At 41.7% G+C, this 15,301-nt stretch overlaps 1 protein-coding gene across 10 annotated transcripts in view; it reads right to left on the bottom strand.

Annotated features, from left to right (window-relative positions):
• EPHA5 (EPH receptor A5) overlaps positions 1-15,301 on the bottom strand; it is a 211,508-nt gene that overhangs the window by 48,870 nt on the left and 147,337 nt on the right. For all 10 annotated transcript variants that reach the window (XM_037381647.1, XM_037381678.1, XM_037381655.1 and 7 more), the window contains 2 exons: positions 6,704-6,828; positions 3,713-3,872 (listed from right to left, as the gene is read on the bottom strand). In XM_037381647.1, the coding sequence (XP_037237544.1) occupies positions 3,713-3,872; positions 6,704-6,828 (285 nt within the window). The remainder of the gene's footprint in view (positions 1-3,712; positions 3,873-6,703; positions 6,829-15,301) is intronic.

The following is a 15,301-nucleotide window of genomic DNA, read 5'->3' as shown; positions in this document are numbered from 1 at the left end:
GCATTGGCTGCATTGCTGTGCTTTGCAGAATTGCAGATGCCTGCAGTAGTATGTAAAAAAACCCCAAAATTTGGAAAAAAAGAGAAAAATTCAAAACAAGTTATGGCTTCCCCCTCCCTTGCATCTCTCAGGCTGTTGTTTCATATTTCCCCAAAGTATATTAAAAATAACTTTACAGAAACCTTTGAACTGGAAACAAAACCTGTTGTTAGGTCCAAACAATTATGGAGGCTGGCTTTGATTCTCACAACAGTCACTGAAAGGTTTTCATCTGTTCTTGAATTAAAATAATTTGCTTTGGCTCTAACAAGAGTTTCAGATCTGAACTCCGATGTAGCAGTGAGATTTCGATCTGTGCTTGCTTTCAAATTCCCCGGGATGTGCAAGAAAGCACTGTGAGTCTGGTCACACTCCTGGCCCTAATATTGACTTTATATAGGGCCCTGGGGGAAAAAAAATAAATAACTGCTTTTTAAAATGTTTTAAATATCAAGTGGAGCTGCGTTTTACATGATACTGAAGCTTACATTGCATTTCTGCTCTACTAAGCGTTTAAACGTCTGGTTAAGTCCTGCTTCACCCAGAACTCAAGTCCAACAGAGTAACAGTTCCCAGATCCTGAACTGGGGACCATGCAGTAGATATTCCTCCAACTATGCCAGCAGCTCCTTAGTATCAGAGATGTACCTACTCCTCTGCCTTTAAAACGCTAAAAAGACTGGGGTGCAGACTCAAGGGATTTAAAGATGTTACCACATGATGTTTGCAAAAAATATCCTGATTAATGCATATACTTACATGATAGGCTTTATGGAAGTGCTGTTATTTTTGGACCAGGATCATAGGTACCCAAGCACTTGATCAAGTGTGTATATATTTCATGTATTATTTATTAACAGTCTGGAACACTATTACTCAAATGACTCTAAACTAGAAAGTTTCCAAATGCAAGCAAAATTTCCTTAGTATGATATAGAATAATTTTTGGCATAACATGATTTTGTTGCTACTTGTAGGGCACAATTAATGATTAATACAATAAGAAATACATTAAATAGACCATTCTTCTTGCATTAATGTTTGTATTGTGATGCAATTTGCACTGTTATTTCAATCACTGGCTCCACAGCTACATCTGTATGTGTATAATGATTCTTTTAAAATCTATTATGGCTTCAGAAGTAGTGTGCATTGAAAAGGCAACTGGGCATCTTCTTCTCAAAGATGATGAATTTTAAATGAACAGGAGTAACAGTAATCAAAATATTGAAAAATTGAAATTTCCAAGGAAAACATACAGAAAATAGACTCTTTCTCACTGGAATGAACAGAATATTTCCACCAAAAAATCTCTCTTCCATGCAAACAGTATAAAAAATTATACAAACTGAAACAGAGAAGACATATTTTCTGAGGGAGACAATTATATTTGACACCTCTGCAAAAATTTGGTAATTGGGACAATAAGAATTTCTCCACAGCTGTGCCTGAACACTGGGGAAAGAGCAGCTGAGCTTCTGCATGCCTCAGGAGTTCACTCTGCCACAAAATATCCAGAATCCAGACCTGGATGATCAGATTCATTTAAAAACAAAAAACAACACCTCCCCCCCCAAAAAAAAACCACAAACAAACAACAAAAAACCCCCGAACACCACAACAAAAAAACCCACCCTAAAACCATATTAAGTTTGTGACAGGCCAAGCAAAAGCCCTGTACGGGCAGTGCACATTTTTCCCATTTTTGATCACAAGTCAAATTCCTTTCCTTGAGGCTGTGGCATCAGCAGCCAACAGGAAACCATCTTTTAGCTCAACAGGAACCACACCAAAATATGCAAATGCGAGTTCAATTCTTCCCCTTCCAGAGATGCACCATTTCAGGGATTTTTCTCCAGATGCAGATATTTAAGAGAGCTCAGCATTCTCTGCAGACAGTCATTAAGAGGTGTGGAGGACTAGGTTCCAGCCCCTCTTTCCCTCCTGAGCGGGGAGGACAGGTCCTTTCTTGCATCAGCTCTCATAAATACAGGATTTTTCTAAGTAGGGAACACTATGAATTTCTGGAGCCTGAAGGCCTCCTGACTTCACCTGCTGCCTCACCACGTGAGTTGAGGAAGCAAGGACAGGAGAGGTGCCTGAGGACTGGAGGAAGCCAATGTCACTCCAGTCTTCAACAAGGGCAAGAAGGAGGGCCCAGGAAACTACAGGCTGGTCAGCCTCACCTCCATCCCTGGAAAGGTGATGGAACAGCTCATCCTGGAGGTCATCTGTAAGCACGTGGAGGAAAAGAAGGTTATCAAGCAACAGTCATCATGGATTCAACTAAGAGGAAATCATGCCTGACCAACCTGAGAGCCTTCTATGACGGAATGACTATCTGGGCAGATGAAGGGAGGGAGGTGGATGTTGTCTACCTTGAGCTTAGCAAGGCTTTGGACACTGTCTCCCACAACATCCTCATAGGTAAGCTCAGGAAGTGTGGGTTAGATGGGTAGACAGTGAGGTGGATTGAGAACGGGCTGAATGGCAGAGCTCAGAGGGTTGTGATAAACAGCACAGAGTCTGGCTGGAGGCCTGTAGCTACTGGTGTTCCCAGGGGTCAGTGCTGGGTCCACTCTTGTCAACTTTTCATCAATGACCTGGATGAGGGGCCCGAGTGCACCCTCAGCAAGTTTCCTGATGATACAAAACTGGGGGGAGCAGCTGATACACCAGCAGGCTGCGCTGCCATTCAGCGAGACCTGGACAGGCTGGAGAGCTGGGTGGAGAGGGGCTTAATAAAGTTCAATAAAGGCAAGTATAAAGTCCTGCACCTGGGGAGGAACAACCCCCTGCACCAGCACAGACTAGGGGCTGACCTGCTGGAAGGCAGCTCTGTGGAGAAGGACCTGGCAGTTCTGGTGGACAGCAAGCTGCCCATGAGGCAGCTGTGTGCCCCTGTGGCCAAGAAGGGGATCCTGGGGTGCATTAGGAGGAGTGTGGCCAGCAGGTTGAGCGAGCTTATCCTCCCCCTCTACTCCTCTGCTCTGCAATGGTGAGGCCTCATCTGGAGTGCTGTGTCCAGTTGTGGGCTCTCCAGTTCAAGAGAGACAGGGAACTACTGGAGAGGGTCCAAAGATGATCAGGGGACTGCAGCATCTCCCTTCTAGGGAAAGGCTGAGGGGGCTGGGCCTGTTTATCCTGGAGAACAGAGGACTGAGAGGAGATCTTAGCAATGCATGCAAATACCTTAAGGGCGAGTGTCGAGAGGGTGGAGCCAGGCTCCTTTCAGTGGTGCCCACTGACAGAAGGGGCAATGTGCACAAAGTGAAACACAGGAGGTTCCACCTGAATATGAGGAAGAACATCTTTACCTTGAGGGTGATGGAGCATGGAACAGGCTGCCCAGAGAGGTTGTGGAGTCTCCTTCTCTGGAGACCTTGAAAACCTGCCTGGACATGACTTTGTGCAACCTGCTCTAGGTGAACCTGCTTTAGCAGGGCAATTGGACTAGATGATCTCCAGAGGTCCTTTCCAACCCCGGCCATTCTGTGGTTCTGTGTGATTCTGTGTTAGCCTGTCCAGTACACAGTCATGATGTGCTTGATATTTCCAAAGTCAATGGATAAGGCCAGGACAAGGAAGAGTTCTTTGTAAAGGCATCGATCCCCTGACTCATTTCTGGTAACCATTCCAGAGACATGGGCTGACAGTAATTAAAAGGACTTACACACTGGGCTGGTTTCAAACTCAAATCTTCGGCTGAAGCCACCGTAGCCAGCAGCTGTCCGGGCTCGGATCTGGAAGATGTACGCTGAGCCTGGTTTCAAGCCATCTGCTGTAATCGTCGTCTCTTTGGATTTGATGATGGTGTAGCTCATCTCCTGGTCCTTTTCCCACCCCACCCCCCAGAAAAAAACAACAATGTTCAAACAGACAAATAGTGACTCTCACAGAAGACAGATTCTTAACAATGCCCACAGCAACGTTACAAAAGGTGACTCGAATATGCATTTTTGAGGATCTCTTTTCTCAGCTCCCCCCTTCTGAAGGCCCTTTCTGCAGTACAAAATGTGAGATCTGATTTTCTCTTTTATAATCAGTTACTCTAGGAGGTATGAAACAGAGCAGAGGGACTTTCCACCCATAAATGACAATACGGGGACCAAACTGGCATCTGCAGTAGGAGCAGCTTTCCATAGTTTGGGATGTAAACAGCCCAGGGCAATAGAAAGGTTCATCCTTTAAAGATCAGTCCGAAGGCATGGGGAAGGGGGGGGAGAGGAAGAAGGTCCCATTGCCTTGGAAAGGGGTTTTACTTTATACCAAAATGACTTCCCAGTAATGTAATTAGGCCTAAAAGAGAATATTATATTGCACATTGTACAACTTCAGGCTGGCATTTCTAGAGCCATGAATTAGACCTTGGGAAGGGTAAAAAGACCCAAACTTCCAGAAAAATACCTAATTTTGCATTGTTCTTCTAAAGCAACGAACTTGAAGAAAAATTGCTGAAATAAATCTTCATTTACATCAGTTTCTAATGCAAAAGAGTTCCAGTTATTTGATTAAAATTTCACTGAAATGCTTGGTAATTACTCTTAGAATTATTTACTGTAACATATAATCTAGACAAGAGCTCATAAATTAAGGTCTACAAACTTGGAAACTGCTTTTTATTCACAATATCCTCTCAGATGCAAATTATTATGAGGTTAACAGGAATTCTTAGTAATTCCCTATGAAGATTTCTACATAGCTAGTAGGATCTGAACTGATTTTTCTTTTTTCATTTTGATTTAATGGGCAACTTCCCATAGACAGTAATATGCCTGGATAAGGCCTTGAGAATCTCCAAATGTAGGATTACAGGTTTTTCATTGAAGCCTGGAGCTACGCAAGACTGTTTTTGGAGGGGGTATATGTGTGTGTATGCCTTTTTTTTTCCTGTTAAGGAGCAATTTCTCTTAAAAGAAAGCAATCTGACAAAACTCCATTTTCCAAAACCTTTAATAAAGACCACTTTCATCCCTTGGAAATGAACACTGCAAATCTACCCTTACAAAGGGCTGAAAACTGAGAATATATAAATGACAGTAGCAACAAACAAGAAAAATTAAGGATGACACCCAAAATTCAAATCAATGACTGATTAAAAAGCAGTAAGTGAATATTAGGTCACATCCTTACTTGTTAGGTTTTCAATACACTGTTGGCTTCTGCAAACATTTAAACACTTGAGCTTTCCTATGAAAAACACTCAGTTTCGTTATCAGCCTGAACGAAATAAATCAAGACAGCAAAAACTCAGACTGGCTGTAGCTACCTCCCCATGAAGGACCTGCACTTGAAGAACTGTTTACTGAAGCTACTTGAGACTAGTTCTGGATCACAAATACAACGTTTTAAGCTCCCCCTCCCACTGATTTGTTTGAAAACAAAGTAAAATGAAAATATATATGGGGTTTTTTTTGCTTTTATTATTTGCTCGTTATCAAGGTTTCTAGAGCCCAACCTTCCTAGGCCATTCCACAGTAAGGATTCAATGTGTCATAATGGTTAATCAAACAAGTTAATAAAATAATCAGTCATGGATTATTTCCAGCAATAGCATAACCTGATTCTTGCTTTGTTTTTTAATCCTTTTGAAAGCTTCAGCCCTACTTAAGCCACTCACACATCTTGTGTCCTAGCCCAAGCTCCCTCATCTGCAAAAATAATGTTGATTTTATCCTGATACAGCGGAAAGAATTTCAGAAATCTTCTGCTTGCATGGACTGCTTGAGCAGATCCTTCCCATGGTCAGAGAAAGAAGGGAGGAGGAGGAAAGACCTAGTCCTGGTCCATGTTGAGTGGTTTCACCTGGGCCATAGACAGAACTAATGGAAGATTAAATATTTTAAAATAGAAATTCAACCCTCCAAACCAGTGAATTATGACTCAATTTAATTATTTTCATCTTGTTTTCATGTAGAAAGCCTGACTGTTTCAGAAGTAAGAACACCTTACAATCCCAGCTAAGGCAAGAATCTGCTATTCAGTCAACTGCAAACCTGATTTTTAGAAATGTAAAACTTCCAAAGATCTAAGGCCGCATCACTTAAAAGATGCTATTCAGACAAAGCACATTTGTTACCATTTTCCTTCAAACTGCATTAATTTTGCCAGAAGAGAACAAGTTGCCATTCGAAAGGAAGACTAGGAGAGGCAAGTTTTGTAGGAAGAGAAAGTGTTTTCCATTAGACCAAGAGCAAGGGCTGGAAAATCCAGGCAAGCTCTTAAGCCAGGATGCCCTTCTTCACATCAGAGCAGAAACAATCTCTCCACAAAACCTTTCTTTTCTCTTTACATCATTGATGCAAAATCAAGTCAGAAATTGAAATACAAAAGGCAAGGGACAGCCTGATGTTTCTGGGAGGAGATAAAACGCTCGATCCCCAATCCCTCTTATTTTTAACAAATGAGCAGGCTCTATCTTAATGTGATAAGGCTGGAGAGAAATCTGACACGCAGATTTAATGTATTTGTTCAAGAGAAGTGGCACACTAATGGAAAACAACACCCTCATTTCAAGTCTTCCTAATCATTTACTGCAAAATCAATCTGACATTGATTTACGCATAAAATCACTCCATTCCCTTCCATGACTCAAATAATTATAACTAAAAGAGGACAGCAAAGAGAAGGTACTTGGGGATGCTCAACAAGCAGTCCGTCACACCTTTTCAAAATATTTGATTTCGTATTCCAGGATGATGCCGTTGGGTCGATCTGGCTCCTGCCAGGAAAGGGAGATGCTATTTTTAGTTATCTTCCCTTTTTTCACACTACTGACTGGAGAAGGTGCTGCAAGACAGGAGAAAAACAGAATAGACAAAAACCACGGTTAGTAAGATGGAGGTCTGCCCCTGCTGAAGTCAAACTCAACTCGTCAGCGCATCCTCAAAGGCAAGGCAATCCTTAGCTACTGCAGGTTGACGGGGCTTTCACCCCAGTGACACTTGCCCTTTTTTAACGTGGACTTGCAGATTCTCATCATCTGAGGATCTGACCAGCATCACCCACCTGAGCCAAGTAACAACGTGAACTGCCATCAGCAGCTTACACATCAACCTTATCTTTCAAGCATTTTTCAAACACATCAACCCCACACCTTGACTTGTCAAACGTGTCAGGGGGCTACGCTATCAAAATTACATATTGATTACATACCGCTTGCTTTCAGCTGCTTTGAAGGTATGCATTTTTCAGAAGACCTTAGATTACATAGGCTCCTTAACTATTTCTTCTTTGGCTTGTACGGTAGCTAAAGCCCACGCATCTTTCAGTCTTCTCTTTCCAGAAGCAAGGGACAGGGTAGGCAAGGCCATCACAGCCTTTATAATTCAATTGCTCCCCGCAAGTATCGCTGGAGTGTTACAGCTCACACAGTGATGCTAATCCTTGCAAATGGCAACTGTCAAGATTTTAACGGCAATCACAGCTTGGAAGTTTGTGGCATGTTTGGGGAAGATTCAGCATGAAAGCAGCTATACCAGCTCCGCTTATTATTTTAAGATGCAGCCTTGAAAGGTTATCTGCCCTCTGCAGCACCACGCGTGCATCAGAAACAGGCTTGATCCTTTGTTTTCTGTCTGGTATCTGCAGAGACTTTTTGAGTTGTGGTTGCTACCACCTCTTCCAGCTCCCTAGCAAAAGTTGCTATGGGCAATGCAAACCTAATGCCCCAGGTATTTCACGCCAGAGATTAGGAAACAACACTGAGTGAAAAGAAAAGGGGATGGGAGCAATTCATAGTCTCTAATTTACAGGGACAAAAGCAGCTTCTCCAGAGGAAAAACCAGCCCATGGCTGTCCAAGGGCCTTCAACTCGCCCTCTGGACAGGCCAGCTCTCGGTAAGAATAACAGGGGGGCTGGGGAGACCCACAGAAAAGACCTTTGTGGCCATATGGGGAACTGAGTGCAAAGAGCAGTAGCAAATGACCACATTTTATCTTCCAAATTGTATTTGGAACTATTGAAAAAAAAGACTTCTATATGCAGGGCTAGCTAATTATCATAATACTAAAAAACCCCAACCCATTAAGGAAAATAAGAACAACAAATTAATTTTGCCAGGCCTGATCATCAGCCAAAATGAGCAACGAAAGAACTCCCGACAATTATCCCTGGACTGAAGGCTAGCAGCAAGCCTTCTCTTTCAAAGCAAGCTCCCACAGCTCAGTCTCTTTTCAGCCTCAGTTCTTCTCACTCCTGTTTACTAATCTCTCCCCCACTTGGCTCTTGGAGGATCCTGAAAGGTGTCGGCTATTTCCATATTGTTTTCTGCTGGAGAGCTGGCATCAAGCTGCACAGGCAACGCTTGCTTTTTGGCTGGGCATCCACCACCGTGCTCACGACTGCTCTGCTGAGCAAGTAAAAAACACCTGGATATGAACAATGATCGTGTTGTTTACGTAGGCACCGCATGGTGATCACCAACAATTTTTCATCCACAAAAGTCGCCTTACCCTGGGCTGATGTCCTTCACAAACTTCTGGTCTATGTGAAAGTGAGTAACAACGTACACTCAAACTGCTGATCTGGTATAGGACTTACCATTAATTAATCCAGGTGCCTAAATATATGTCATGCATGCATGTGCACAGCAAGCCAAGTTGTACATGTGAGATACACAGACTGTGCACATGTGTATGGTCAGATGCATTAACCCAGAGAAGGCATAGCTAGTAGTGAACTTCATTAAAATAAAATTAACTTCCCTTCTATTTTAAAGGGCGCTACACACTGTTTTCAGAGGCATTGGAAAACAAGTCTCACTGTGGGGGGGTGGTGCCAAAAAACAGGTGATTCTACAGCCCTAGTTAAATAGATGATACTGATCACTTCTTAGCATGAGCCACTCAAGATGCTATATATAGGGAATGGAGACACCAAAGTACTCAGAAGAAAGGACTCATGTCCCCAGATCCCTGCAACGCCTATACCAGGCTTGCAGAGCTGGCAGCCAAGGTCTGACAGGCTGGAGAAAGTCAGAGCTAAGCATTAAACCTTTATAAACTCCTACTAGCAAAAGCAAACCTGAGAAGTGCAGCGAGGGGAGACCTCAGCCCTCCCTGGTATCGAACACCTCTCAGGAAGGTGAAAACCATGCAATTCTCAGTATCAAGATCACCTGACCAAATAATGGACTTTTCATCCACTTTATTGAGGTTTCCTGAAGTGTTTATGGGACTGAGGCTCACAAGTGCTTTAAAAACAAGAGAATGATGCAAGTGCTCCTGAACTCTGCTGCAAAATCTTTCCCTGGGAGGTTCAGGGGAGTTTAGCTCTCCTTCACATGCATCAGCACAGTACAACAGAAAATGCACCACCGGCCATCCATAAGTGCCCGTCAAACTCCCTACTCCCCTAAAACTGAGCATCCTCTTCAAAAATCAGCGTGTAAAAAGCTTGGCTAGTTAACAGCTTCATGGACTTCAATGTCTCACCATGCAGGTCTCTAACATGTTCAATCATGGCTCTGCAGAATGCTCTGATCTACCAGGAAAAGGAAGGAAGATAAGAAAATGAGTAACCCAACTCTCAAAGTAAATTAGAAAAGGGGTAACCATATCCTTTTTGAATCTCCTTCAAAAGAAGCGTTAAAGTGTAACCATGAGATAAAGGCCAATTAAGTAAATTCAATAAATCCCAGTGGTGCTGGGATGATACAGCAACTACTCTGCATCCTGAACACACAGAGATCACGATGCTCTGAACTGAAGGAAGGAAGGTATAAGTATTTTAGTTTTCTTTGTCAAACAAAATGTAATCCAATCCAGGCAAGCAGACAAAGTATGCAATCATTCCATCTTAAAAGCCTGCAACTGGATACTGTGCTATATGATCTCAGGAAAATAAAAGGATTACTTGAGACTTGCTTTTCAAAGGTCACTGCTTCTGCAAGCACAGCATCCTCTTAATAGAAAGAAGCCAAGTCACGGAGCCCTTCCATTTGGAGTACAACATGTAAAAAAATAAACTCACCTAAGAGTAAAGATACATAGAGCTGTAAACTCCCATATTTCTTATGTAAGCAGGCAGAAGTCTTGTTCAAATCTCTGCCTTGACACTACAAAGGGTAGATGTGCATGGTGAATTGTTCACATGTTGCTTTACAAGTAATCTGCACATATGCATTAATTTCTCAGCAAGATACTCAAAATCAAAGAGGGATATTACATCATTTATGTTTATGTTTGCCATTCATGAAAACAGCCATGCGTGTGATGAAAGCAAACAGAAGATGTAACAAGGTGTGAAATTGCTAATGTACATTCTTGCTTTTCTGAGACCAAAATTAATCAGGAAGCAAATAAAAGCATAGAAAACTGATTCTACCTTTTTTTGTTGTTCTATTTCTAACATTTCTTAAGAATAAAGGGACATACCAAATAAATAAATGAAAGTTTCTGCAGAAGATGCATCATTAGTCACATCTGAGTAACTACAGGAGATGATTTCACAAGGAATAAACCTTTTAGGCCATTCTTCATCTGCAACCTTTGATAATGACATTAGCATGGAATTAGCCATTTAAGGCACCAAACCCAATATTTACAACATACTGTGCTGTGTCCTACTAATGCCTAACATACAATGATGCTTAGTGGAATAAAATGTTAATTATTTTTTAAGAAAAACTAATGTTATCCTGCTGCTGCCATCTCTATCCTGGCTGCTGTTATACACATCTATGACACAGATGTCTACAGATACAGACATCACCTTTTGTAGACATCTATGCTATGGATTTTCATGTGTTCTTCATGCGTTTGCGATTTCTTTTACTATGATTACATTCCTGTATGTGCAAATGTTTTGTATTTGACACTTCAGACCTCATAATACACCTTGGGATTCCTTCCTCCATGAGATGGCAAGTTTCTTTTGCAGTCTGAGTTTTTGCCAGAAGATTTAAAAGTCAAATTAATGTTTGTGATTAAATCAATACCTTCACCTGTCATCATATAACCAGTTATGCTACCATTAATGCACTTACAAAACCAGGCTTAACTGAAGAAAATGAAACCTGTGTCAGAAGAGTAACCATAAGACAAGTAATTCTGGTTCCACTTCAAAAGCTTGTATTCTGGCCATTTTTCACTCAGTTTCTACTTAATGATATTACTGATTTATTTTGGTTTTTTCTCAGGCCTTTGGTGACTTCAGAGTTTGGAGCAAGACCTGCATTATTGAACAAGTCACACTAAAGGCATATGAAATTGCAAGCAGGTTTAAGCAGCAGAATAATTTTAAACAAGATACACTAGTTAAGACAGAAACACTGTTTTGAGAAGAAAAAAAAAAACAAAACAAACAAAAAAACACTTTACTGTATTATCTCTTTGCATATCTGTATAGAAATAACACACTTTTAGAAAAGCTCAACACCTAATGGCTCCCCTAGGGGTACTTTGACTGTGGATATTATACCTGGGTCAGAACTTAGTGTTTAAGTCATAACTTGACTTTTGTGCTGCAATTTTTAATATCCCAAAGCTTACCCAAGTCTGCCTCTGTCCCTTGAGGACAAGTAGCTGCAAACCATGCCTGGCTAGTTAGGCAAATAGGATGGGCCCCAATTTGCAGGTGCTTGTAAGGGCTTCTGAAAACCAAGTCCAGGGAATTAAAGGTTCTTGGACTACATAGCATTAAATGCCATTTCAATTCTATTTAAGATCTTACATGGGAATCAATGATGCACAGATCCTAAATAGTACTAGGGGGTAAATTTTAGCCCCAGGATTAAATCCAAACACCTTGCCAAATACAAGCCCAATCCTAAACCGGTTCATATATGGAGATAATCTTCTGTCAAATGGGGACTTCACATTGGTCCTTTTTACACATCAAATATAAAAACAAGAAAGCAATCTTCAAATTTCCTTGGCAATGAATATATAGTGTTTTTTCACATCATTTATCTCCTAAGACAAACATGTGAGGTAAATGCCAGGTCTTAGACCAATTTACAGTCTCTGCTCCCTACCTCCATTTTGAATGCCTCCAAAACCTGAGATGCTTTGATATGTGCCTTGAAACAAGAGGTCACACAAGAGAGAGGAACCCAATTCAAGCATTCAGTGGCCCTGACAGAAGGCAGGGTCCCATTTCTCTAACATGAGTCTATGGCTAACCCAAGCAACAAGACTTATCTCATATGAAACAGGATGATTTTTCAGGTGGTTCCCACTTCAGTCCCTACAAGATTAAACATGGCTCCTTGACAGCAAGACATGACTTGAAGCCCAAGGCGATCACAGAGCCGAGGTGCTCCCAGACCTTGCTGCCTCCCAGCTGGACACAGCGTTGGGTTCAAGCAAGGTGAAACCCAAATTGCTGCCTAAATCTCTTGGAGAGCCTGTTCTTTCTTTGTCAAAGCTTTTCTCAGATAATTTCTCTCTAGACTTCTAATCCTCAGTCCGAAAATACCAGAAAAGTACTTTTGCCTAAGACAAAGAGAGCAGGATGGATGCTGTGGTTTTGTGGACAGTACTAACCCAATGCGTTTAATTACCAGCAGCCCCACTACAGAGAAGTGCTCATGCTTGGAAGATACAAAATAGAAAAAAAACTTAAATTCATACTCATACTAGACAGATAACAGATGTAATCTGCATGCAATTTGCATTAGCACAGGGATAATGATTAATCTTTTTCTTCTGATCTGTATAACAGCTCAGGAGATATGCCTGGTTGAGACAGGGACTACAATGCACCAGTGTGGTCTAAGGCTTCAAGATTTACTGTGCCCGAAAACCCTGTTCTTACTGTATAATTCCACTGTGCTAGCACAGCTTGGGGGAAGAAGGGGTGCATGCACACTAAATTCACCTAATTCAAGGCCGCCTTTTCTCTGAGCATCTCCTGGAGGAGGTTGCCAGGAGGGAAACAGCAAAGAGAAAAAACAAGTGAAACCAGGTATCTTCTATTTCACAGTGATTATCTAACATCAACTGATCCACCCATAAGGATCTATTGCTTCTTGCCACACATCTTTTGATAAACACTCCATGATACTTGGCTACTCCTGTAAAAACGTATTAAAAGAACAAATAGCAAAAGAGCAGTATCACTGCATGTACAAAATCACTACTCAAATCCCCATTATATTAACTTGTATTAGAAAAATGTACCTATAAAATATACTTTGTTATTAAGACTGCTGATTATTGATGCGTAAGTTATGAAAAGGGTAAAACGCATAGCTTTAAAGCATTTGTATGCAGTCTTTTCCTCTCAATTGTAAGAAAGCAGGGCTCAACACACACTCCTTCAAGCACAGTGGATGCAGCCAACGCAAGTTTTGCCATTCACCAAGTATTTTTCCTTAGCAAAATGTTGCTAAGACTCATTGAAGTGCCCACCTTTGTGGAGGCGACCCAGGCAGGCATAGCAATGTCTCACCTCCAGCACTCCTTTCTGTATGCCCTGCTGCCGACTACATGAATGTTTCAAAAAATCACTGCTTTTGCCACAAAAAAAAAGCAAGTAACTTCTCAAAAAATCTAGTATAATGAAGCTACACCATGACATAGCTATTAACGTTGCAATGGCAACAGGATTACCAGCAGAACCTAAAGACATCACAGAATCTGGGCACTAAACTACAGAGCCTTTGGGGCAAGACTACTTTGTCATTCCTCATGTGCGTACCACCCCATACAGAACAGAGCCAGAATATTTAATGCAATCTATCATATACCACCCCCACCCCCAAACACCACATAATCTTAGGGAAGACTCTTAAAAGCACATGATTTCGAAAAAATGAATTGGAACCTTGCCATCTGCCTTCTGTTTACAGAGCCGTACAGACATGCCTTCAGCTCCTGGTAGATTCGAAGCTGCCTGCAGATTCGTCTGATGTGCAGGCACAGGACTTTAGGAAAACACAACCAGACATCACAAGAGAAAATTGCAGGTGATAGGACCCCCCCACCCCCCAGAAATCATCAACATTCTAAATGAGAATAATGGCATTAGTGGCAGCTTATGTCCAGACAGTGCAAGCTAACTAGGATGGTCATCACTGGAGATGCCCACTTTTGGGATTTAGAGAAATGTCCTGGCACTTCAGTTGTCAAGCAATCCTCTGTACTCTGTTATTTTCATTTATTTTGTGATTTCCAAGACGACTTATCACCAACAACCATAGAATACTGAGCACACTCATCTCGAGGGATGGGAAGTATTACCTCCACTTTGTTCACTTAACAAACACGTTCAGCACCTTATCAGGAACATCGGTGTATGAGAATGTTAAGGACTGTCTATATAATGAAGGCTACAAAGGGCACCATGTGCTGTAGCATCAATCAAGGTAATTTTTTGCCCTTGAAACCCGAACACTTGCAGACGCTTGTATTTTGCAGGGACTCTAAGGCAAGAGTCACAGATGCTGTGGTGCAAAATCCCCTTCATAAAGCTACAGACTGTTTTTTGTTGGGTTCTTTTTTTGTTTTTTTAATAATTAAAAATTGGCCCAGTAGGACTGGCCATGGTCATAATTTGCTGTTTGGGAAACTTCTTTCAAATTGCCAGACCTAGCATACGTTCATTTCTACTTAAAGCAGCATCAGCCCTAAGTTCTGCACAGACAGTTCCTGTTGGGCTGTAATTTATCCCGATCCCAGGAAGGGAGAGGGAGACATGAGGACACCACTGTTTGCCTGGCTTCAGGGAAAAGGGCTCTCTGCTGTCCCTGGCAGATGCTTGCACCTGAGGCCAAGGCATACCTGAGATGAAAGGTTAACAGAGCAAGGAAGAGAGGCATGAAGGAATATTTTCCTAAAGGGTGCAGATCCACAGGGAGTTGCAATACGTGTTTTTTGTTTTTTCTAGGATCTCTGGAAATCAAGATATATTTTCTCAAAGCTGGGGAACACTTTTGTGGTTAAGACCTGAGCCAGATTCCTTCACACCACAGAAGAGCTGTAATTTCCCTATATTCCATTAGTGGTTTAGCTGTGAAGCCTAAGAATAAATGCTATTGACTCACAAGACTCTTAAACTAAAAATTCACTCCTAGCAAGGCGATAAGGACTCCAGCTCTGATCCATCAAGCGTTTTGGGAAAATGCTTAACTTTAAGCACATGAGTACTACCCCTATCAGCACTCTGCTGGACCATATCCACAGGGCTCAGCATTTTGCCATAGAATCCTCATTATTGAGTGCATTTATCAGGTTAGCTTCCAGCACACTTATAAGCACCTCTCCTATCATTAGAAACCTAATATCTTATTTGCATTTAAGCAAAAGCTTCCTTTTA

The sequence above is a fragment of the Falco rusticolus genome, chromosome 1, assembly GCF_015220075.1.
Source record: "Falco rusticolus isolate bFalRus1 chromosome 1, bFalRus1.pri, whole genome shotgun sequence".
Lineage (NCBI taxonomy): Eukaryota > Metazoa > Chordata > Aves > Falconiformes > Falconidae > Falco > Falco rusticolus.
The sequence above is the reverse complement of the archived record's forward strand: the minus strand, read 5'-3'. Positions and strand labels throughout refer to the sequence as shown.